This window comes from Coloeus monedula, assembly GCF_965178545.1.
Source record: "Coloeus monedula genome assembly, chromosome: 2".
NCBI classification, from domain to species: domain Eukaryota; kingdom Metazoa; phylum Chordata; class Aves; order Passeriformes; family Corvidae; genus Coloeus; species Coloeus monedula.
Genome location: NC_138782.1, coordinates 25,688,977 through 25,713,130, shown reverse-complemented (window position 1 = coordinate 25,713,130; position 24,154 = coordinate 25,688,977). Strand labels below are relative to the sequence as shown.

At 43.3% G+C, this 24,154-nt stretch overlaps 2 protein-coding genes across 2 annotated transcripts; both read left to right on the top strand.

The window, feature by feature from the left end:
• Positions 1-981: 981 nt before the first annotated feature.
• On the top strand, positions 982-8,692 carry TRAF5 (TNF receptor associated factor 5; the record flags this gene model as incomplete). Its single annotated transcript, XM_082303041.1, has 10 exons — positions 982-1,196; positions 2,336-2,393; positions 4,071-4,172; positions 4,517-4,681; positions 4,983-5,060; positions 5,431-5,505; positions 5,778-5,870; positions 6,803-6,943; positions 7,449-7,617; positions 8,115-8,692. 10 exons carry the CDS (start codon positions 982-984, stop codon positions 8,690-8,692), a joined length of 1,674 nt encoding a protein of 557 aa, XP_082159167.1.
• Positions 8,693-11,870: 3,178 nt separating this feature from the next.
• Positions 11,871-18,928, top strand: LOC309570102 (uncharacterized protein; the record flags this gene model as incomplete). The annotated part of the gene is made up of 7 exons (XM_082276729.1): positions 11,871-12,183; positions 12,652-12,723; positions 12,960-13,097; positions 13,765-13,817; positions 14,435-14,518; positions 14,752-14,844; positions 16,252-18,928. 7 exons carry the CDS (start codon positions 11,871-11,873, stop codon positions 16,300-16,302), a joined length of 804 nt encoding a protein of 267 aa, XP_082132855.1. The 3' UTR covers positions 16,303-18,928.
• Positions 18,929-24,154: the final 5,226 nt, after the last annotated feature.

Here is a 24,154-nt window from a genome sequence, read left to right as displayed (position 1 = left end):
TCTGGGAGCTGTACAATCCTGTAAGGAAAACATCTTCTGAGTGCAAAGCTGCAAGAAATGCCAACCAGAGTGGCTCTAGGTCTTGAGCTACTTGCAAAAAAAAGCAACTGCAAGGTTGAGGGACTGGTGGCAAATCTCAAGGTTTGTGACTTAGGGCTTGGAACAAATATTGATGGTTTTTCCTACTGGAAAAGTAACGTTGCATTACTATGCTGTGTATGAGTTACAGTAGGTTGAAAGAAAAACTTACATCACACTTCTGATTGCAGCCTTGCTTTTCTTCCTTTTTTTTCCATCACTTCTTTCAGACAGAATTAATACAGCCAAAAACTTGCACATAATTAAGTGAGATCAGAGTATACTGCTATAAATGAATGATCAACAGGAAAAAGAAAGATGTCAAGTTAAGAGGCTTCAACTCCTGTAACACCTAAACTGAAGGTAAAATCCCCCTGCTGCCTTTTTTTTTTTTTGTATGCTCCTTGCTGTGAACCACAAAGCCATCTCCTGCTTGAACCAGTGCAGTGAACTTCTAAATTCATGTGGGTGGGCTCTACTTTAGGTGGAGACTTTCCTGGTGAACATTAAGGCCAAGACTTGGATTCTGCTTTCCCCAGCTGTGTCTGTGACTCTTGTAGTTTTTCTTGAGACTAAGAACTGCTGCAAGAAAATTTTAAAAAATCAAAACCCAACCAAACCATAAAAATCTCAATTCTGTGGAATAATTTTCAGGTGAAGCTCTTTTCCAAAGAAGTGTGCTTTGATGCTTGTTGTGTAATCTTCATTTTGTGGTTCTGTGAGCATTTTGTTGTTCTTCCGTAGCTGGCACCACATTTCCCTCTGAAACCTGTCTCCCCCCTGCAGATGAGAGCCCTCCTGCCAGCAGCAACCTGCTGCAAGCGGTAGCCGAGGCCGAGTGGCTGCCAGGGAGTATTTGAAGAGCTTCTCCCTGTGTCTGCTTCGCTTCCCAGTACAGCTCCCATGGCCTGTGACGAACCCGCTGCTCTCTCGGGCATCTTCACGCGCCAGAACTCTGCCAGCACCAACTCTCTGGACTTCGAGCCCGACACCGACTACAAGTTTGTGGAAAGCCTGGAGGAGCGCTACAAGTGCGCCTACTGCCACCTGGTCCTGCACAACCCCCACCAGACGGGATGCGGCCACCGCTTCTGCCAGCAGTGCATTCTTGCTCTGAGGTGAGAGCAGACTCCTCCCATGCCCGCAAGCTCCCCTTGTTCTCTTTCCTAAAAAAACCAGCCCACATCATCTATAAATGAGCAGTGGGTGCCATAATAATATTACCAACCCAGTAAGAGGCTGAAGGAGTCAATGGAAGGACTCTGTTGAACCCAGTGACTGCGTGCTCAGTGTTTTAAAGGTGTCTCTAACCCGGTGCTGGTGAACCGCAGGGAAGTCAGCGTAAAGAAACTATTGATGTAAGCTGATACACTGCTGTGCAAGATGCTGCTGTGGTCTGACTGCCTGCCATTGTGCTCTTCAGAGGAATTTGCTGCATTGATGTCTCACGGTGTTGGTGCTGGTGGTTAGATTAGGCTGTGTTCATTTGCTTCTGCATAATTCCTCTGAATTTAGCAGAATTATAAAACTGATGTTAATATTATCTGATACTGCAGTTAGATCACAAGGCTGCTGGCATCCCTCTGCTTGGTACAAATGAGTTTACCCCCCAGACCTGTCTGGGAATACATTATGGACTGTTTGGTGTACCTGAAGGCAGGATTTCTCCTGAAAAGGCTGCAGAGGAGCCTCTTTACATGGATGGATGTCACTAATTAACTTTTGTGAATTTTAGATGCTTCACGTTTGCTGCTTTGTCTCTGTGTTGCTCCCTTTTGCACTGCCTCAATGAATGTTTTCCTGCACCCTATCACAGGATTTCTGGAAGCCTTTTAAGAAAGGAGTCATTAGGTCTTCTTTTACTGGTGTAGCAAGGAGGGCACTGGTTCTTCTAGGCAAGGGCTGGGTTTAAAGCGCACAATGAGATTTTTTGAGATACGACATCTGTGAGCTGCAGCTGGCCAGAGAGTGACTAAGTCCTCTTAATTAAAACACATCTTGTGGTTTTTACCATTGAACACTCTTAGGACAAACTCTGCTTTCTGTTACATATTCACGGTTGCCGCTTTATGTCCTCTCTAAGCTCTGGGCAGAATTTGGCTGTGTAGTTGCTGGATAAAAGTGTTTTCAAAGGACTTTTTTTTTGTTTTTATGGTATCTACTGCTGACTTCTGTCAGAGTCAGATTATAGCATAGCCCAATTTCATAAAATAAATTGAATTTCCTGTGGGTTAACACGACTCTTCTTTTGATCTAGAGAGTTAAATGCAGTACCCACCTGTCCTGTCGACAAAGAAACAATAAAAATGCATGAGGTAAGTGGCTATAGCTTTATTTCAGCACTCAGCATTTACATGGGAAAGGCAAGACAGCTGAGAACAAGGTGGCTTTTAGTCCTCAGAGCAGAGCAGTTTTTCTGTCTCTGAAATGATGCTAAAGGAAGCAGTGTACTCAGTGATCCTTTCCCAGAAAGAAATTATGGCTGTCTAGCTAAAGCTTCATTTTATACTTCATGTTCTAAAGTTATTTCATTTTAGTCTTCTGTTATTTCCAGTAAAGTGTTGAAGAATTTCACAAAGCTTTAAATCCTCTCAAGTCACCAGATGTCTGGCTTTTTATGGAGATTTTATTGACTTGCTTTTTTAATGCCCTATCTTGCTAGGATATCTTGTTTATCTGATTGTCTTTGTTTTCACTTGGCTGTAATTTGCTGTCTTGACTATCTGCATTAGCTCTTATTAGCCCTGAAGATTTAATTTACTTTTGGGTAACTTTTAGAGAAAAAAATAAGTTAATCCTTTTTATTTTGCAAGCTATTGTTGGTTTTGGTTGTTTTGTTTTATAATGGATTCATTTGTCCTTATTTATATTCCAAGACTTGAAAGTGTACTGTATACTTGGTCCTGCCAGATATTTTCCAGGGAAATAAAATGTCTCCTTCCTCTCTCTCCTACTCCTGATTGGAAATTGTAATCAGACTGTCCACAGGATTTTTGGTTTTCATTTGCCATCTTCTACTTCTTGCAAATTTTGATGGCAACAATGCAGGAAGATCTCTATAAGACAGAGAGTTTGCTCTGGGGGCTTCGTTTGCTTCTGCATATACAGCTGAGAACGGTCCTGCTTCTCAGAGGTGGCAGAAAGGATATCTCAGCACTGCCTCCATCCCAAAGGCACTTGAACATAGTGGAGCATGCACAGAGCTGGTTTGGCTTTTGGGGCATATTAGCTCCAGTTGCTTTCCTCTAGATACAGGCAGGCTCTGGCAGTGGTTATACAGCTCCTGTGCTACTAGTCCTGCTGGCTGTGGGGATGGATCAGCATCTGTGGAATAACTATGTGGGGGGAAAAAAACCCCTACAAAACAAATTTCAGAAATGGTTTAATTTATAGTTTTAATACAAATTTTCAACATTAATTATTAAGAGCCATACTCATGATTATGGAGTCTACACTTGAACACTCAGAAGATCTGTAGCGATGTATTGTTCTTTTATATTATAAGTAATATCCCTTGTTGTGGTGGCCAGTGAACATACATTACAAGGGACAGAGAGTTCTCAGTAAGACAAGTCCCCAGCACCACAAGAACCACTTTGTTAGGGTGACCAGAAAGGCTTCTCCCAGGATGCTTGTTCTGTTATGTTACTCTATCCCAGTTTGGATTCCCCGGTTGGCTGTGAGCCTCTACCCCTCGTCACTCCCCCAGAGCTTCCCCATTGGTCCCCGCTCCCTGGTCCTGCCTTTTCCCCGTCCCCGGGTAAAACTGTGTTTCGGGATCGTGTTGGTATTTGCCTCTGCACCCTTTGACAGTGTAGCAGCAATAAATGCTCCTGCCGGAACGCACGCAAGTGCCCTTCTCGACTCTTTGCTACCGACTGTAACACTGAACCCACCCGTGCGTCTGTGGGTGCACACGGGACCCCACGGAGCCGGGCAGGGACAGTATTACCATGTGACTGCATATTAAGGCTGGTTTGCTTCCTTTACAGGTATTCAAAGACAACTGCTGTAAAAGGGAAGTTCTCAACTTGCATGTGTTCTGCAAAAACTTTCCTGACTGCAATTCAAAAGTAATTCTGGGACGATATCAGGTTGGTTTGCTTGATGAAATTTTGAAGCCTCTGATTTTCATGGCAGCCCTATGTATTTATGATCAGCTAAATTCCCATGATTTTCTTCAGAGTTATTGTTGCAATGTGGTTTAAGTACAAAGGTTATGACAGCTATACACTGTAAGTAGCAAATATTACAGCTGTTAGCTTGTTCCAGCTTTGCCTTAGGGTTTTTTCTTTTTTAAATAAGAATCATTTGCTTTATGTAGCCTTAGTAAATTAGTGTCCATTCATATTCTGAATGTTTAGGTGATTGTTGATTCAAGGAAACGTCCCAGGTCACACTGGCCATTTGGCATTTAATCTGCTGGTGTGTGTTGCAGGAGCATCTCCAGCAGTGTTTGTTTCAAAGCATGCAGTGCACTAATGATGGATGTCCAGATCAAATTCTTCGCAAAGACTTGAAAGAGCACTTGAGCCAGCACTGTAAATTCCGAGAAGAGATGTGCCAGTACTGTAATACATATGTGGTGTTAATTAACATAAAGGTAAGATTATGAAGCATTCCCAGGAGTCCATAGCACCTGTTTCCCCTTGATACTGCTGAGTGAAAAGTTTCCAGCATTGCAGTGGCACTTAACACCTGAAACAAAATTTGGCTGAGTAGCTGAAGGTGACAGTATAATAACTGTGCTTTAAATAATACCAATTATTGATGCTCTCTTACGAACACCAAGGTGATATGTGGCTTGCATTTGTATGTTTGGGATTTCTTTTTGCATAGCTTCCTCTGCATATACTACTTTAAAAAAATAAAACCATTGCCTTGTTCTGTTCCTTTTTCTTCAGAATCATGAGAAAAATGATTGTCCTGATTATCCTGTGCCTTGTCTCCAAAACTGTTCACAAATAATTCTGAAAAAAGAGGTACAATTATTTTTTTTCACATATTGCAATTCAGCAGATCACACATGTTTATGAAAACTGAAAGCAGTGTTGCAGACCACATTTGCCTGTGCCAATAAAATTTCATTGCTCTAAGTGTTTCGTTTGTTTGATCCTAAAAGGGATATATCTCCCATCTTTTAAGTGGATTATTCTGTCACTGCAAGCCATTGGTGTTTTGCAGAATGGAAAAATACCTGGCATGCTTATTGATTCTGAATACTCATTTTCCTGTTTAGGTGATTGGTGGTGTCACGACAGTGGCCTTTATTCACCCTTTGTGCAGGCATTTAGATTTCATTAGTGCTTCAAATTACCAAGTAATTATTTAATCACAACCTTCTTTGTGCAGATCGAAAAGCACCATGCTGTGTGTCCTGAGGCAGAAGTGGACTGCCCGTATAAGCAGTACGGCTGTCATGTAAAGGTACTGTTTTACAGATCTTTGTCTGCACCAGGACTGGACTCGGTCTCCCAAACCAAGCACAATAATTAAAATAAATAGTTGATGTTCTTTCACAGCCATTTCTGCTGTTGGTTAAGATGCCATCCTAGAAAATCAGGACTGCCTTTCCCTCACTTTCAAGGCATAAAGGAGACATTTTGAATGTTTGCATTACTAAATTTTTTACTGACAGCTTCAAAAATCTGCTTATCTTACTATTTTATTTTTTCACTTCCCCCCTCTGCCTCACTAAGGTTAAAAGAGGGAAACTTGCTGAACATGAAAACAGTGCCCTGAGGGAACACATGCTGCAGATTTTAGACAAGAACTCCCGGTTGGAAGAACAGGTAAGTCATATTTAATAAGCACTCTTCAGCAGTTCTTGACTTGTTAGAGGATGATATGAGAGTCTACATTTGTTGCCTGGTTTAGCTCAGCTACATTTTAAAAGACTGTTTTTATGGTCTTTTCACACCTCAGAAGACAGCATAAGCTCTTCTAGAGAAGTCAGTCAATTACAGGGAAAGCTCTCTGTGCCCAGGCACATACATTCTCCACTAGGCACAGTGGGAGGCTCCTTGCCATTGCTCACCTCATTTGCTTTCAGTCTCTGCCTTACACTGCATATGACGTTTAGAGATAAAGTATTTTAAAGTTTCATTGACTGGCCAGGTTACCTGCTCTGTGTGGAGGCAGCACAGAGGACACCAGAACCAGCTGCAAGCATCTTTCTGCTCATGATCACTTCTTTGGCTCCCAGCAGGTGACACTGGGTGTAGGCCCAGTCCTGCTAAACTGAATGCATCCAAGCTGATAGTGAACTTACTCTTTGCTTGTTTATGCAAGAAATAAGCATCCCAAAGTGCTGTAACTTGGTTTTGAAGAGTGTATCCCTCACTGACTCATCTCTTCGGCTGGTTAGACTTCCGTAGAGGAAAAAAATCTGTATACATACGCGCAGAAACACACATGCACGTGTGCATGTAAGTATGTATTACCCCACTGTAGAGCTGAATGGATCATCATGATGGAAATGAGAGATAGGAGCCTCTTTTCACCTGTAGCCACACAGATCTATTCAAGAGTCTGATACCTTACGTTCAATTCTTGCCAGTGCTTATCCACAAATAGTGAATTAAGGAGTGCTTTGTCTAGCTCAGTTAGAGGATTTGCATTGTAAACTTTTCCATTCTCTCTTATATAGTCACATATTTTATAATTTCTTCATTGTATGTTTTGGTGTTCCTTAGCATTTATACTCTGATTTTTCCATCTGTAGATATCTGACCTGTATAAGAGCCTGGAATGTAAAGAGATTAAAATCCAGCAGCTAGCAGATGCCATTAAGAAGTGTGAGAAAGAATTCAGACAGTATACACAACTGTTTGGTAACAACAGCAGCTTGATGGTAAGCAGTCAGGTGAGACATTGATTTTACCTTTTTTACCAATTGCTTTCTTGTATCCTGAAATATGTTTCTCCAGTAATAGTTGTCATTAATAGCACAGCAATAACAAATCTCCTCAAGACCTTCTCATTTTTTTACAGTACGGCATTGTCTTTTCATTTTAATGGATACAGAAGTTTGGATACATGATCTGGGCAAAAAGCATTGTACAAATCCTCATGGTCAGATGCCCATGGCAAATGTGCAGGTGTAAATTTGAATACTGAGTTGAATGTAGTGATGCAGTGTGAATTGGGTCTGAATGACGGATCGCTTCTCAGTCTGTAAATGTGCTGAATTAATCATGAAGGAGCACTGGGATAAATTCCTAAGCCAGCAGAGCACTTTGAATGCATCATATCATTGATACTGCTGATATGCTAAAGACTTCATTATCTTAATTCAAAGCAAATAGCTGATTTTATGGATATCTCTTGTCTCTACTTCCCACCCTCTTCCAATGGCATGAACTGGAAAGGCTCTGGCCAGTCACCTGGATAAGTCTGCACGCCTGGAATCACAAGTGAAACAGCTAATACAGATGGCAAACCAGCAGCAAAGTAAATTAGACCTGCGGCCCCTGTTTGACACAATTGAAAACGTGAAACAGAAGATTGCCCTGATGGAGACGTACGACCAGCGCTTGGGTACGTTGGCACTTTCCTGCACAGGTAGCGGGGGTTTGCTCATTTACTGGTGGCTAACGAGAGACTCTGGTGCTACACTCAGTCAGCTGTAGCTCTTCAGTACAAAGGGCTTTCTTCTTGCATTCTGAGACCAAACTGTGATGGTGTGTGCAGTGTTCTCCCACCTTTCCCTACTACACAACGTCTCCTGAACTCCTGTGGCACTGCAGGGCCACAGAGCTGGCCTTGGTCTGGCTCCTGCACTGTGATGGAGACCATGGTGCTATTCAGGCATTCATGGTTTATAGCTGCCAGTTTTTCTTATTCAGCTACCAGCTGTAATTACGGTTTTAAAAAGTTAGCAGCTGTAGTTCAGAGCCTGTACTCAGGCTTGGGTAGATGAGTTTTGCCAGCTTGAGTCTGGGTGCTCATTTTATCCAGGGCTCTGATGCTTTTATTTTACCAAATGTCTTTCTCTTTTTTTTTTTTCTATTTCTTTTTTTCCCCTCTTCTCTCAGTTGTTTTGGAAGATCAGTCCAGCAAACATGATCTCCAGATCAATATTCACAAAGCACAGCTCAATAAAAATGAAGAACGATTTAAGCTTCTGGAAGGCACGTGCTACAATGGGAAATTAATCTGGAAAATCACGGACTACAAGATGAAGAAGAAAGAGGCAGTGGAAGGCCGTGTGCTGTCCATAGCCAGCCAGCCCTTCTACACCAGCCGCTGCGGGTACAGGTTGTGTGCGAGAGCCTACCTGAACGGGGACGGCTCGGGAAAGGGAACGCACATCTCCCTCTACTTCGTGGTCATGAGGGGCGAGTTTGACTCGCTGCTCCTGTGGCCTTTCAAGCAGAAAGTTACACTTATGCTTTTGGACCAAAGTGGGAAAAAAAATCACATCGTGGAAGTCTTTAGAGCTGACCCCAACAGCAGCAGTTTCAAAAGGCCGGATGGAGAAATGAATATCGCCTCCGGCTGTCCGCGCTTTGTGCCGCACTCGGTCCTGGAGAACACAAAGAACACCTACATCAGAGATGACACTCTCTTTTTGAAAGTGGTTGTGGATCTAACTGATCTGGAGGAATTGTGAAAAGCGTGCCCGATCAGTATGACTTCTGTAACCATGAGGAACTGCTTTTGTGGTGAACACCAGCCCTACGATAGTGAATTGCCACCAGTCAAGCTACTGAGAATGTTTCACAGCTTTGGATTTACAGGACAGATAATGAATTGCCAAAGCATGGGCCTTTCCTTTTCTAACCTTTTTTTCAAGACTGCATTTTTAAGGCAGCTAGAAGTCCAGTCTGATGAAGGGAGGCATTTGATCCAGATTGGTTCGGTCCAGGCTGGGGGGAATGCTTGGCTCCCATCACCAGACTGGCGTTTGGAGATGGAACTCCTCCAGTAAACTCCCTGGAGCCCAGGCAGGCCTATGGGCTCCTCTCCCTCACAGAGAAGTGAAGCCATGCCCAAATGTGCAAGTGCATTTCATCTGTGTGCAATGGAAACATTTCAACATCAGCAAATTCAAATCAATGTGTCTTGATCCCTCCATCTCCTGGATTTTTTGAAGCAGGGAGAATGGCTTTGGTTAGGCAGGGAAAACATTTGGCAAGTATCTTGCATCTTTTTTATTTGTTTGAACTGTGTTTTTCCAGAAAGCCCAGAGGAAGGAGCCAATGCCTCTTACTTTTGTAGCCTGTTTTATCAGCTGTACAGGGTACCCCCAAGTCACAACAGCTTCCTTGTGTCCTTTCAATTCCTGCCTAGTGCCTTGGGACTGGTTTCCATTGGTGGTAAACATCCACAGTCCCCATCTGAAGCCAAAAGCTGCAGGTGCTTCTCACCCCTCAGGACATGGCCAGAGGCAGGGCACTTGGGCAGCCTGCCAGCTCTCAGCTGCACTTGTGGAAGAGGGGCAAAACTCCTGTTGTTTTGCTTCCACATCTGTGCAAAATAGATGTTTTCTGGCCTACCAGCTCTACAAAAGGCAGGAAGAGCTTGGGGAATAGCTCACGTAACATGCACTTTTCCTCTCTCCTAGATGTCTGGGGAAGGGGGAAAATGGATTAGGGAGGGAGGTTGCTGTAAGAACCCAATTTTCACTATCAGTGCAGCTCTAGTGTTTGTTAAAGGATGACACAGCTGCTGACAGTGATGTCTGAAGACCTTACTTTTTATTCCAAGTTCTTTCCATACTGGAAGGCAAATGTGTGCATTGTACAGGGTTTACTGGAGACGCACTAAAACCACCAAGATCAGGCACTGAGGAACAGAATACATGTGCCTTTTTAAAGCCCTTTGGGTGCCTGTAAGAGGGTATAATTTTGCATACTCAGTCATTTTGCTATTACAAGTGGCAGAATTTTGCGTCTCTCATCTCTTACAGGTCAGGTAGGGAAACACCATGGCATTATCCGTTGCTCCAAAGCTTATCAAGAGACAGCAAGAAACTAAGCTGGGTTTAGAGTAAGAGTAAACTAGGCAGGATAAAAATCAAAACAGGGCACAGACTGAAAAATGTAAGATAGAAAATTCAGCAGGGCAAACGTGGCAAAATGAAAAATGCGGTTCCTGTTGATATCAACCTAAATAATTCAGGGATTGATACTAAGATGAAGGCAAAATACTTTATTTTGTATCTGCAATCGTATTGCTAGACATTTACTTTCCCACATGGTTTTCAGGACATAATTCAGATGTATTTTCTAACTCAGGGGTGGAGGGGAAGAGACCTTAGTAATCTGTACCTCATGGTGGGTTGGCACATGTGAAATCTTTGTTTTGATCTAGAAGTCCCTTTTTGGTTTACAATGTCAGGACGTACTGAGCCACCACAGGGGCTTTCCATGTTCCCGGGGACAGATTGTGAGAAACAAATTTTATTCTTGTACCACCACCATTGACCTCAAGAGCTATTTTAGCTGTAAAACAGAACAAATTAGGCGTAAGACCTGGTTACAGAAAGAGCAGGCTTGTTTTGACAGTGGGGTGGCATTCTGTGACATCAGCCCTGAGCCTGGATTTCGTGTCGATTACTACTTCAATATTTGTCATGTAACTTTCAAAGTGACACAACTTGCATAATAACCACTAATAACTGATGGGAATGTACCACCTGTGTGTCCTGGGACTCTCCAGTACACTGAGTGTAAAATACAGAAAGTGATTAAGAGCTCGGACAAGTGAGGGAGGCAAGATGAAAGGGATGTGTGTGGTCTGTATCCTGGCAAATTCCCAGCCCTCTCCACCTCCACCACCCCAAGTGTAAAATGGGGATAATAATACTTGCAGAAGTGTTAGGGTTATTTAAATGTTTGTGAAGAAGTTTGAGCATGAGAAGAGCTAAGTATTATTAAAACTCCATTTCTAATTGTTAGAGTAGGTGATGGCATAGTGACGTGGATAAGTGTTTAGTGTTTTCCTAGATAGATTTTGAAAGCATGTTTGGTTTTAGGCAGTTCGTACTGCAATCTCTCCTCTACCTACTGGTTGGGTTTAGGTTTTTGCCATGAATATTCCTTTTAAAATTTTGAAGCACAAATTCATCCTGGGTGATGGAGACATCCCTTTTGAAATACTGCCTGTTTTATAAAGAATTTATTGAGAAAATTAATTTTTTTAAAGACAACCTTCTTTAAATTGGTTCTTTTTAGTACAGAAATTGAGAGATTTATGTTAAAATTTTCAGTGATTTTTTTACTACTTGAAACAGGGTTTTAAATTTCATCTCATTCCTAATAAAGAAAAAAATGTTGTATAGCATGAAGTGTTAGGAAGAATTTTGATGTTGCATGAAGAATACCAAAAAACTTTTCAATAATACTGTACTGGATAAGTAACCAAAAGAGCATAGGGTATTTCTACATCAGTGTACGGTATGTTTCTAATGTATTTATTGATAGTTTGTAGTTTAAATATCTCTTACTACAATAGAGGCATTTTTCTAGATGAATGTCTTTACTGTGTACATAAACTAATGTAAGAATAAATAATTTTATCACCCTTCTGGAGTGACTGTGCCCTACATTCCTTTTGGCTGGATTTAAGCAGACTTTTAAGAATGTGGAGTACTGGTATTTGTTTACACGAATTAAAAACAACAACAAAACAGAAAACCAAACAACAAACAAACCAACACTGCTTTAGATTAAAAACCAATGTGCTTCATGGATATTTTGGTTTGCAGTTGAATATCGTAAAGCAGCCGCAGATGCAGGTTCCGTAAATCCTAAACTAGATCAGATGCATGTCCTCGAGGTCTGGGGATGCACTGCGATGGTAATTTCTGCTTGGGGCGGGCTCGGATTTGTTTCGGTTCAGAGCAGGAACAGGAACTGTTCCAGTATCCCGTGACTACTGAGTGCTTGGGACGCCGGTATTTTACAGCGGGGGCGGGGACACGCGGCAGGGCAAAGCCCCGAGCGTCGGCGGGCGCTGTGCCCGGCGCGCTGCGCTCCGTGTGCCCGCGCTGCCGTGAGGGAGGGCAGGAAGCGGCGCCGGGCGGCCCCAGCCCTTCCGGCTCGCGGGCGGTGCCGGCCCAGGGGCGGCGGAGCCGGGGCGGCCGCGGCCCCAGCGCGGGTGGGTCGGGGGCGCTGGGGCGGCCGGGCCGGGGCGCGGGGCCCTCTGACCGCTGAGGGCCGTGGGCGGGCCGTGGGCGGGATCCGTGATCCACCGACAGCCCGACACGTAGGTGTGGGGATAAAACCCCCCTGGCGTCTGCGCTAGCGGCGCCCAAACGCGGGTCTGGCCTCCCGTTCCTGGTGCGAGGGGATGAGCCTGAAGGTGCTCTCCCCACGCAATGTGGTGCCGTGTCGTAGGACGGGAATGTGATCCTGTGCCATGTGCTCCGGGATGAGCCTGCTGGAGCGTGGAGGTTGGACCGGGTGCCCCTCTGTGGTCCCTTCCAGCTGTCCCACCCTGTGATTCCAGGGCGCTGCCTCAGGCGTGCTCGCTCGTTTCCTCTGTTTCTGCCCTGCCCTTTTTTTTCCCTCGCTCCCAAAGTCCTTTGGAAATGATGTTATTGAATGTACTTTTGCCTCTGACTAGATATGGATAACAGGGAGGATGAAAAAAGTAGGACGGTGTGTGCAGCCTCAGAAGAAGGGCTGAAGGCCCGAGGTAGGCGCTGTGATCTGTTGCTGTTCTGTGGTGTGTGTTTGTGTGTCATCCCTCTGTGTCACTTACCGGGTTTGGTCACTTGCTGATGGCACTAGACCATGGCACACTGGAAGAGTGGGGAAAAACACAACAACCCCTCAAACCAGAGGTTTATTGTGTTTAAATTCTGCTAAGAGTCATTTCTGTAGGCCACAGTTACTAGCAGGCTTGTCAGTGTTGACTTGTGTTGCCCTAAGGAAAAGAAAAAAGGAAACGAAAGCGCAGCAGAAGCAGATCCTCATCTGTTTCATCTACATCATCTTCTAGCAGTACATCCACCTCTTCCTCCTCGTCACAGTCATCCTCAAGGTCATCTTCTTCCAGTAGTAGTAGAGGTAAGCGACCTCCACTTGCACTTAATATTTTCCAGTTTCGACAGCACCCCTGAAGGCATTTAAAGCTTGTTTTAAATGTGGCGAAACCACCACAGAGTGACAGTGTAGAATACCAGTGCTGCTTGTTCAGGGTGTTTCTCTCATAACCCTCCCCCCACTGTGTGTAAAGGTGCCAGTTCACACACAGTTTGCAATGTCCTTGTGTTAAATTCCTTCAAAAGAGAAACTGCCATTCAAATAAATGTTACTTGGTAGCAGTATGCTGTATATATTTAAGCCCCTCTATTCATTACATTTTCAAAACACAGATCTTTTCTTACTTCACTAGTCTATCTAGACCAGAGTTGTGGTCCTACTTTGGTTTAGTCCTACTTTGGTCTTAACATTTCAAGCATTTAATGTTGAGGACTCACATGAAGCCAGCACATCTGCAGAATCAGTAAATCAGGTATTTTCACTTTCCATGTTAGTCCAGTAAGTGGCAGTAACTTAATGTGTTTTGTTTCTCTTGGTTAGTTCAATCTGTGTCAATATATATAGCTGAATTAAAGCATTTTCTTTCTATGTTTCACATTTCTGTTTGTCTCATCTGTAACACAGATGCCTTTTTCAGAATGCTAAACTTACAGGGTTTGATTTTGTTGTTTATTTTTTTCCTTAATTTTAGATTCTCCTAAGTCTAAATCAAAGAAGAAGAAAAAAGAAAAACACAACAAAAAGGTAAACGTTTACAGAGAGAAATAAGTAGTTAACAAACAGAAAATAGTTCTTTATATTTCAATATCCTTAAATGTCATGTAAGACAATGCTTTTGTCTGTGGCTGTGTAAATCTAAATCATGCTTTTAGGGTTGTGGTAGCTGAACTGATAAATGGGTGCTTGACTTTATACAAAAAGAGAAATAATTTAAAAGTTACTTTTGCCAGTCATTGCTGGTCCAGCTGGAGTTTAGAGTAGTCTCTGAAGAAAAGAGAAGTGGGAATGTTGATAACTTTGTAGAATTTGACAGAAGAAATTATTTACAGTCAGTGAGAGAAGCGAGTGGTGGGTTCTTGCTGTTGTAATTTTTCTATTTCATTTTCAGTGATTTTATATATTGGGGTTACCATAAAAGAGGGAGAACGGGGAATCAGACTTTTTCTGTTCCTCACAATCCCAAGGGTTGCTAACCCTGCTGCATTACTTTCTGTGTACTTCAGCTACTCCCTGTCCAGCAAGTGGTGAAGGCAAGCAGGAGTAGCTGTCTTGGCTTGAGTGGCCTTGAGAGATCCTTGTGGGTGTGGGGGTTTTGCCCTTGTTAGTCTGTAAGCATAAGAGCATATGTCTTATTCTTGTAGAAGAGGAAAAAGGAGAACAGAATGAAGAAAAAGAAAGAAAAGAAGAAAAGGAAAGAGAAAACAGGACCTGTCCAGCTTTCCAAGGTATGCTTGTCCGAGTGTGAAGCCCTGGGTTTTTTTCATCTACATATTTAATCCATCCTGTCATAAAAATGTCAAAAAAATAAGAGCACCGGTTTGGTCATCAACAACAGAAACCTCTCTCTGTTGTTTTGGACAGTCAGGAAGCATAAAAGATCATTGTCTTTAATTTTACTTAAGATTTGTAATATTACAGAACAAAGCTTATGTCCTTTTAATGTGTGATCTCATTTAAGTTCTTCAAAAACAAAAAGAAGAATGAAAACTACAGCATGATAACTGGAAAGAAAATCAAGATGAAAATAAAGAAGACTAAGGAAGATATAGAGGTAAGAGTTAAAGAGTCTGAACGTCCCTAAGAAGAAAATACTGTATCTTTTAATATTTTTCTAATAGTAGTTTTTGTAGAAGAGTGGGTCTTGCAGTTAGGAGTTGTAAACTGAGTGTAGCTTTTAGTGTGGCTGTGATGCCTTCTGAGATATTTTAATTCATTCTTTTGGCAGGTTTTATGTTATGAGGGGGCTTGGAATACTCAGTCATGAGCAGATAAACCAAAGGATGCTGGTGCAGGTCCTTAGAATTTCAGCCTCTGATCATTAGCCAGCTTGTAGCTTTGTGTTACACTGGTTTTAATTGTACTCATCTTTCAGTCTCTTGTGATCAGTTGTTGTAATTGCTACTTTACTGTGTTTTTCTAACACATGCAAGACTAGCCTTTATTTAGAGAGGAATTTTAAAAACCCCAGTAGTATTATTAGGACCACATGCTCCTGCATTTTCTCAAAGCAGTCAAATGTTTTTGCTGAGATACCCGGGGAAATAAGTATCACGAATCGTGTGTGTGCTATTGCTATGGATGTTTGGACTCAGCACTTAAGTAATACCTTCACTCTTTTCAACAATTTCCACACCTTAGGGTGACCTGTAGAGGGCTCTGGCACTGATTAGGAAGTGCTACTTCCTTGAGGTATCCAGTTTGGCAGATTCTGATTCAGCCCTACTAATTCATTCTACAGCTACCAAAGCAGTCCTGAGTATTCTGAGTTAAATTTGACTGAAAACACATTATTTTCTCTCTGTGGCACCGAAGTGTGTGTTAAATTATGCTGAATGCTTGCCAGTTCTGTTCCAGTAACCTGCTTGTTATGGTATTTGATGTCAAATATTTGACGTTGGTCCTTTTTTGATTGGTGCCCATGGTCTTGTTGAATTGAACAACATCCACTCCTTACAATATTTAAGGATTCAATAATTTTTTATAAAAAACACTGGAATTGACTGGTTGGGCCATCTCTTACGTGAAGAAAGAACCTAAATGCAGGGGTCTGGTATGCTGCAAGCTGCTGTTTATGCATAGAAAAAGAAAAGATACTTCCCAAAGCACAGGACTTGCTGTGGGTACAGTGAACGTTGCTTCAGGCACCAGAGAGGAACATCTGTTGTGCTTGTGAGTTCCCTTCTGGGCAGGCTGTGAGCTGCATGATGACAAGCCAGTGGAGCCTCCGCAGGGAGCCACTTAGGAAATGTCTCATGGAATAGTGACAGCTTGTCTCCCCATTGCCCATTGCCTGGCACTTCCCCTGGGCACCCATGCCCCACTGGGAGCTGGTTAGACCCAGCAGTGTCAATGGCACTTGCTTTGTGATGTGAAAACCCCAAAGAAACCAGGGACCTTTGGCCTTGCTCCACTGAGTACAGGTCTGTTCAACCACTGCCTCTGTTTGTCTGCTCTGCAGAGAGACCGGAACCGTGCACAGCTCCTGGAATTTCTGAACTCTGCCTTGTGATGGGAAGAGTGCTCACCAAGGACTGGTACATCTACCCAGCCAACCATCATCCTAGCAAAACACTACAGGGAAACTCAGGGAAAAGGACACCAGGTTGGACAAGACCAAACCCTCCTACTGAGAAGACAATTAGGATGTCCTTTTTTAATGGCAAAATGAAGAGTAGCTAATAACTTGTTAATGGAGATCCATGTCCTCCTTTTGAGATTCTAAGGTAATAGCCAGGCTGTGGTGTTTTAGAAAAGCTCAAGTGTGTGTTGTTCACCATGATAAGAAATGACACACTGAAGTCCAGTAATGTAATTTCTGTCCTAACTGCATGCAGAATGCACTCTTGATTTCAAATGTCTTAATTTTTCTAGTGGTTTAAGCAGAGTATTTGTAAATGTCTATTTGAAAGATGAGGTGTGTCTTTTATGTATATTTTTTTCTGCTAGTGGTCATGCTTATCCTAAAGAGCAAATTGACCTTTGTAAATAGAACATCCTTTTACATAAATGATTTTTTTGAAAGTTCATTCACTAATATGTTATTTTCTTTCAGAATTTGAGATGTGATGCTTCTCTGGACAGTTCATTGCACTCTCATTAGAAAGTGTAACAACAAAATACTCTAGAGCAATAATGGTAGCAAAGTATTTTTATCCTAAAATAGAAGCAGGAAAGGTCTCTGGTTTTGTTTGTTTATCTGAATCAGTTGTTCAGCTCACAGTAGACATCTTACCCCCCGCACCTGGAGTTGCAGTTCCTAAATTAAAAGCTCTGGAGTTCTGGCCTGCTTTTCTGATCCTGTGAGCCATGTATCAAATCTTCCTCTGTTCGAAGTGCAGCAAGGCACATACCATGGACATACCTTAGTGTGATGGAGAAAGAGCTGTGGAATGGTGTTGAGGCAGGCAGTGACAGTGACTTTACGGATCTGTTGACAGTCCACTGTGAGATGAGACAGGTATGGACAGGCAGCAGCAGCCCAGCACAGCTTGTGGGTGTGCCAGCTGTGGTAATTTGCTCAGTGCCTGCACTCTTCCTTCCAGACCTTGGCTCTTGGTTGCCCAGCAGGCTCCTCTGTACATAACCCTGCTGTGGGAGTTCCACTTGAATCACTCGCAAAGCAGGTGCTCCTCGGGAGCTACTGTTTAGGAGTGCCTGAAAGAAGGACTCAAGGAGAGTTGACTTAGACAAGAACAGCAGGCGTACAGCAGTCAGAGTGGGGGGAGTTCATTAAAAGAGCAAATGGAAAACTGTGTCTCTGTCTGCTACGGTGTTTTGAAGTAAACCTGAAGATTTGTACCATTGCTCAAGGGATAATTTTATAACTGTTTTGATGTGTGAAACCTTCTGAAGATGCTAGAATCCTCTCCTTTCCTTAGTTTTCTTTTGTTGTGAAGCATTTTGTAGTTGTTGCAGAGATGTAACTCTTTAGAGACTAAAGCTCTGATCCAGCAGAGCAACTCGTTACATCCTTATGAACATAAAATGTGGAAAAACATAGGTGAGAAATGGAGTTTCCCTGACTTTTAATCTGACAATAGAAAGGGTTTTTTTGAAAGCACTGTTCTGAAATGTCAGTAGGGGGAAAAACCAACCAAACAAGAAAACCCCATATATTTTTTTATGGGGATTATGCCTTGATTTATGCTACTCTGGTATTTTCTTGCTAGTGATGTCAAAGTATCTTGCCCAGATAAGCAGCTTTTGTCTCTGGATTTTGCGTAAGGTTAATCCCAAACACACTCTTAGAAAACACTTAACATGCTTCCCATTCCCTAGGTTATATTTTATGTAAAGATAATATAATTTCTGAAAACTTGGTGCAGGGTAGGGAATACAAATTTGGAAGATGGAAAGAAAATAGGAATGGGAAACCCAGAGATCGCAGTTTTAAAGAACTGCATTGGTTGAAGGTTCATACGTACTTTAAATAATTTACTTTTTGTTGCCTTGGTCAAAATCATAAAACCTCCTGCCCTGTTCCACATTAGTATGGAAAAGGCAAAGGGCCTTTAGTAATATGATGTGGTCTTTTAGGATTTTGGTAGTTGCCAACTCTCATGGTACAAAAATGAGTTAAACCATTTTTTCTTTAAAAAAAACATTTTGTGTGTGTGTGTGTGTGTGTGTGTGTGTGTGTTCAGAACAGAGGAATTTTCTGGGGTTTTTTTTGCATGCTGAATATGGTGATGCTTTAAATTATTTCTGTGCCACCATTTACTTCTAAGCTATCATTTCTTCTAGAAAGCCGAGCTGGTTAAACTCTGTGGCAGTGATTCTGCTCTATTCTCTCCTGCCCAGTCAGTTACAATGCTCTCTGAAACTTCCCAGCAGCTGCTGCTTTTATAAGCCTCATTTTCTGTCTTTCCCATCTCCATGTAGATTCTCAGGTTTCTAGAGAGGTTTGAGTTATGTTGCATCCTTCCCTTCTCCATCTTTCCCCACAAGCACTGAGATCCTGTGCATCTTCTTGGGGCTGAGTATCTTTGAGGCAGATTCCAGTCCTCCCTAGTGAGCACAGGCCCTTACAGCCAGAATACTTGCCTTGCACCCTCAGGGCAGTTCATTTTACTGACCTTTTCACTAAAGCACAGCTTCTTAGAACTGCTTCAGATCCCTGTTGTGGCAGCTGCACCACAGACTGAACCAGATGAGAAGGTTACAACAGTAAGATTGTGGTGACAATCAGGTTGAGAAATTTGCATGAGGGAACTGTGAAGCAGCGTGGGATGTTAACCTGATACACGCATGGCTGATAGAGAGACTTGAGACGAGGTCTACCAAAAAGTGCAAGTCGTGGGTGGAGGTGAAGGCTGGAACAATAGAGCAGTGGAAAAGGTGTGAGGTAAGGATGGAAGGACACTGCTGCTATTAGAAGTCATGGAGTGGGGCAGAGGTTAGGTGATGAGGCAGGGGCTGCAGAAGCTTACCTGGCTGGGCAAGTTGAGGTTCTTCCTAAAATGCTGAATAATAGAAGTCTTTCAGATGTGAAACCTTCTTTTTATGTGAGTGTGTGTGTGTGACAGTCTTCCCTACCATGCTCACTTCCTGTGTTCCTTCACCATTTGCCATTCTGAGAATCATGCAGAACTCAACTGAATTTTTTTTAGCAGCAGAATTTTCGGAAACAGAAGTCACTGTCATGGGAAGGAGGGGAAGGCTACATTCTCGGAGCTGCTGCTGCCATGCTCATCTTCCTTGGCACTGTTTAAAGTATTCTATCCCTGCCAGTTCTTGTGGGCAGTGCAATCCTACTCATTTCCTTTACAGTTGGCTTGAACTTCACTCTTTTGCCCACACAAAAACGTAGCAGAGGTGAAAAGCTCAGGAAATATTTATAAATGCCACTTTGACTGGAAGTACCTGGCTCCATGGAACTAAGATGTCTGAGCAGGGCCTGCCATTTTGGTAGCAGTTCAATATTCAATATGGTTAAACTTGGGCAAGTTGTGCTGTTTGGATGTACTTGAAGTTTCATGCTGCAGGAATGTGTGAGCTTCCCAGTCATCCTCTGCAGTGGGGAAATCTGAGTGAGCTCTACACACAGGGGAAGAGCAGAGGTTAGAGAGGCTGGAGTGACTTGCCCTGGTCTCATCTGCTGAACCTCTCCTGGTGTGGGCAAGGGCCTTGATGGCTGGTGGAGCTCTGATGTCTTTCATGTGTTAAACACACTCCTCACGGTCTTTGCTGTGTGTATTTAGAAACAAGTTTCCAAAGTTCTGGTTCAACACTCAGGGTTGAGAGCTCCCCTTGGAGTCATTTGAGGGCTCTGTGGAATGGCTGGATTTTATGTCATAGTGGGTTTTCCTGAAGGAATGAGGTCCTGGGCACACCTGAGAATGCACTTAGTTACATTTGAAGCTGTAGGGTGATGAGTTTTTGAGGAGTTGCTTCTTAAAATTATTGACAAGCACCTGGCTACCTAGTTCCATCTCTGGACAAAATTAATCGTCAAAACTACTGTCCAGTGCAGAGATTGTGATTTGTTTGCCTGTTGACAACCGCCTGTTCAATTTCAGTCTTAAACTGTGCTTCAGGACTATGACTCATGTAGTGTTGTCTGAGGGATGAGCAGGACAGTGCTGAGGGGTCTAAGGAAGCCTCTGGAGAGCCCTTTGGAGCAGCAAGAAGAACATCATTACTACCCAGCCTGAGAGGCACAACGTGATGGCAGCTGTTCCCATGCCAGCATGCTGGCCACTGGTGCCATCTTCTACTCAGGCACTGAACACCAGGGCTAACATCACTTGTGTTCACTTTGTTCTTCATTCGTGAGCTGCTCTAGGGCTGACAGAACAGTGGTGTGAGAGGGAGGAATCTGCATTTGTCACGAGAGGCGCGGTTAGGAAGCTGCTGCCTTTCCCTGGTTGGTCGGTGTTCGAATATCTGCCGGTAGGTGGCATTGCTGTCCAGCTGGAATGTCGCAGATTTTTATTTTTTTTTTTTTTTTTTTTTTACCCTTTGGACATTGGCTTTGCACTTTCTTATTCTGAAACCCTATAATTAGCCCGCAAATACCTAATTATGGTTGTTTACGGGGAACATGTGTTACTGCTGTCCTATGAATTTAATCCAGTCTTTGTTTCTTTCTTGCCCTTGGCTGTGCTGAGGACAGACAATGGCCTCTTCTGCTGGTGCCTGTGTGCCAAAGGCAGCAGGAAGCCTTTAACTTCTCAGTAGCTGAATGCAGCAGGAGCAGGTTGCTGAGAGCCAGCAGGGTCCTGGAAGGTGCACCACCCTACCTGGGGCTGCTGAGTTCTTCAGAAACTGCACTCTGCTCTTCTCCATCTCCTAAGTACCAGTGCTAGAATATAGAAATAAAATGCACCAACTTAAGGAGTATTTCACTGTCACTGCTTCATAACACATCTGGTTATTTAAATAGTCTTCAGACCAAATTAAGTGCAATCTATTGCTTTAGGCAACCTGACACTGCAGAGAATCGAGTTGCAAAAAGTACTGCACATGGACTGTGACCTGATAGGGGCCACTGAGGATACAGCATTGTGAACACTAAACAGATGTAATAGTAATTACATTCTGAGAGCAGATACGCTGATGTCAGAAACACAGAAGCTCTTTCCCCTGCTTTGGTGTCTCTGCTCCTGGGTCAGATTACATTTACTTGGTAGAGGCAACGTGTCTGTGGCTAAAATATAGAGGTGAGATGCTGTAATCTGTGGGATAATCCTAGCCAGGACCCTAAAAAATTATAATTTTATGAAGTGTACAGTGACAGTGTATACAGTGTATTCTTGTAGGCCTCTTTCTCACCTTTCTGTCGTGTTTATTAAGATCTCATTCTGTAAGGGTTTTCCCTTAGTCTGAGAATATCTGTGTGCAGCAAATGCACAGAAAATCCATGTTGGTCATTGGGAGACCTGGGCTCAAGACCCAGCATTGAGGGCCAGCAGAGCATCTTTCTGCTGTAAACCAGTTTGAGACATGGCTTGTCTGACCATGCAAAGGGAACAAGAGGTCCCTTGTGCCGACAGCTCATACATGGACAGCAGTACCAGGGAGAGGCAGGCACTGAAATTATGATGTCTCTGCCTGGCACAAGTGGGTGGAACTGAGGGAGGCCTAATAGCCCTTCCTCTATTGCAGGGCACAGCCAGAAAGGCTGTGACTGATGCAGTCCAGTTCTTCTCAGAATGCTTTTGAGCAAAACCACAGTAGCATGTCCTACAGCAGGGAGGTGTAGCAGAACACAGGAATATCAGAGTGGCCATCCAGTCAAACTATCTGTAGTTTTCCTTCTGGAAGAGGCCTATGGCAATATCTGGGGGAAGTAGTGTAAGTAACAATACAGATTTGCTTGTCCACAGCTTCTGGCAAGCAATAGCTTAAGCCCTGTGCTATAGGCTGCATCTAGAGCACTGTGATTTAGTAATCCCCAGTACTCACACAGTCCCCTTTTGGAACCACTCATCTATCTGATGTGCAGAATGTGCTAAGCAGTGGAATTCATGCTTTAGTAATACTTCGTGTGGGGAAAAAATGGTTCCCTTTTGTTAAACATATGTATGCTTTGTGTATACAGTACTTAGCACAGGGAGCCCTGAGCCATCTGGGGCCATCTGCTGATATTAGAGTGTTCCAGTACACAGGATCAGGTATGGAATCAGCAGAGTGACTCAAAAGTATCTGGAGACAAAACATCCATTTTGTCTCTCCTATCATCTCATTCTGTGGTAATACTGGTTAATGTAAGACGTGCTTGGAAGCACATTGATGAAGACTTCAATTCAACGTTGTATCTGCAGACCATGTAGCTTCAGAGAATTTCAGACCTTTGCAATTGCTTAATCCTGGTTATTTATCACCTTATATCTTGAGATCTGATGGTAGAGGTAGCAAGATAGAAGGTGGGCAGTTGCATTTGTAGCCTGTAGAGAGAGGATGTTTTTGTTTAGATCAAGTGCCTTTACCATTCTTGCCTTCCTTCTTTGATACATACGCAGTAGGGCAGTGGAACAGCTGTTGTGTTTGGCTAGATATGGAAAGATTATATTTCAGGAGATCTTTAATTAAAGACAACAAGTACAAATAAATTGGTTTATATTCCACAGCTATGCTTTAATTCTCCAAGGTTCCGTGATGAAATGTATAAACAGTGCAGTGTCAGCAGACAGGTATTTCCCTCAGAGGTTACTCCAATTCCCCATGGCATGACAGCTGCCTGAACTCTATGCTGATGTGGGTGAGGAACCTCAGCTCCTGCCTGCACATCCTTTCTGGCTGACACAGCTTGTGGCCAGGCTCATCTCTAGAAGCCACAGGAGCAGGGCTGCACAGCCTCCCTCAGGTGAGTAGTGCTTCTAAGGAGTGCTAACCCCTGGAAGTTGAGCAGTGCAGCTGAGCTGCTGCCATTGCTTATTAGAAGGTATAGCAAGTCTAGGACTGCTTTTTCCTAGGTGTGACAATGTCCTTTGGACAGTACAGCACTGTCAGCAATGGGCAACAGCAATGCTCCGAGCTGGTACCAAAATCCTTGCTCAGTTCTGAGAGAGTGTTTGTGGATTTAGAATGATTCTTGTTCGGTTCACTTCTGTTTGTTAGCTATGATGTGCTGCTAGTTAATGTTTTATTCTCCTTAAAGAATTAAGACACAGGACTAGGTTTCAACAGGTGCTAAAAACAGATCAGAGAGTCTCATCAAGGCCATGTAGAAAAGGGTTTTTTTGTTTGTTTTTCTATACCAGCAAGTAGTGCAGCCCAGGAGGAGCAGAGCTGTAGAGTCAGACAGTTGCCTGTGAGGACCTGATCTTCATATTACACAGGTTTCATGAGAGTTTACTTCAGACCACCCTTAGTCCAGATTTTTGGTCTTTGAGCCACTTGCAATGGATCATTTGGGTTGGCTTTAGCCAGAAGCAATCTGGTTTGCCTGCTGTGTCTGCCCAGTGCCACGGACCATAGCACAGTAGGTGGGGACAGTCAGGAGTTTCATGCTCCTCATTTGAACTGACGCTAATTTAGCCACAGCAAATTTGGAATTAGGACAAGGCAAACATGAGTGGGTAGTTGTTGCTGCATGCTGTGACCAAAGATCATTTAAGGTTCAGTCTACAGCATTTCTAAGAAAAATGAGCACCACAAGCAGCGCAGCAGTCGTGCATCCTGATCACCTCCCAGCTCTGCTTCAGTACCTGCTGCTGCATGCACAATGCAGGAGCTCGCAGTCAGTCTCCAAGCATCTGGCTACAGGCAAACATGGTACTACTTCTACTCCTGTAAGAGTAGATAGCATGGAGTAAGAATAGGACTCTTATAGCTTGGTATCTGAATATCCCTCTATCATCTGATCCTGCTGCGAGCCCAGTGTAACCTGCAGAAATGGTGGAGAGAGAGTGATACTG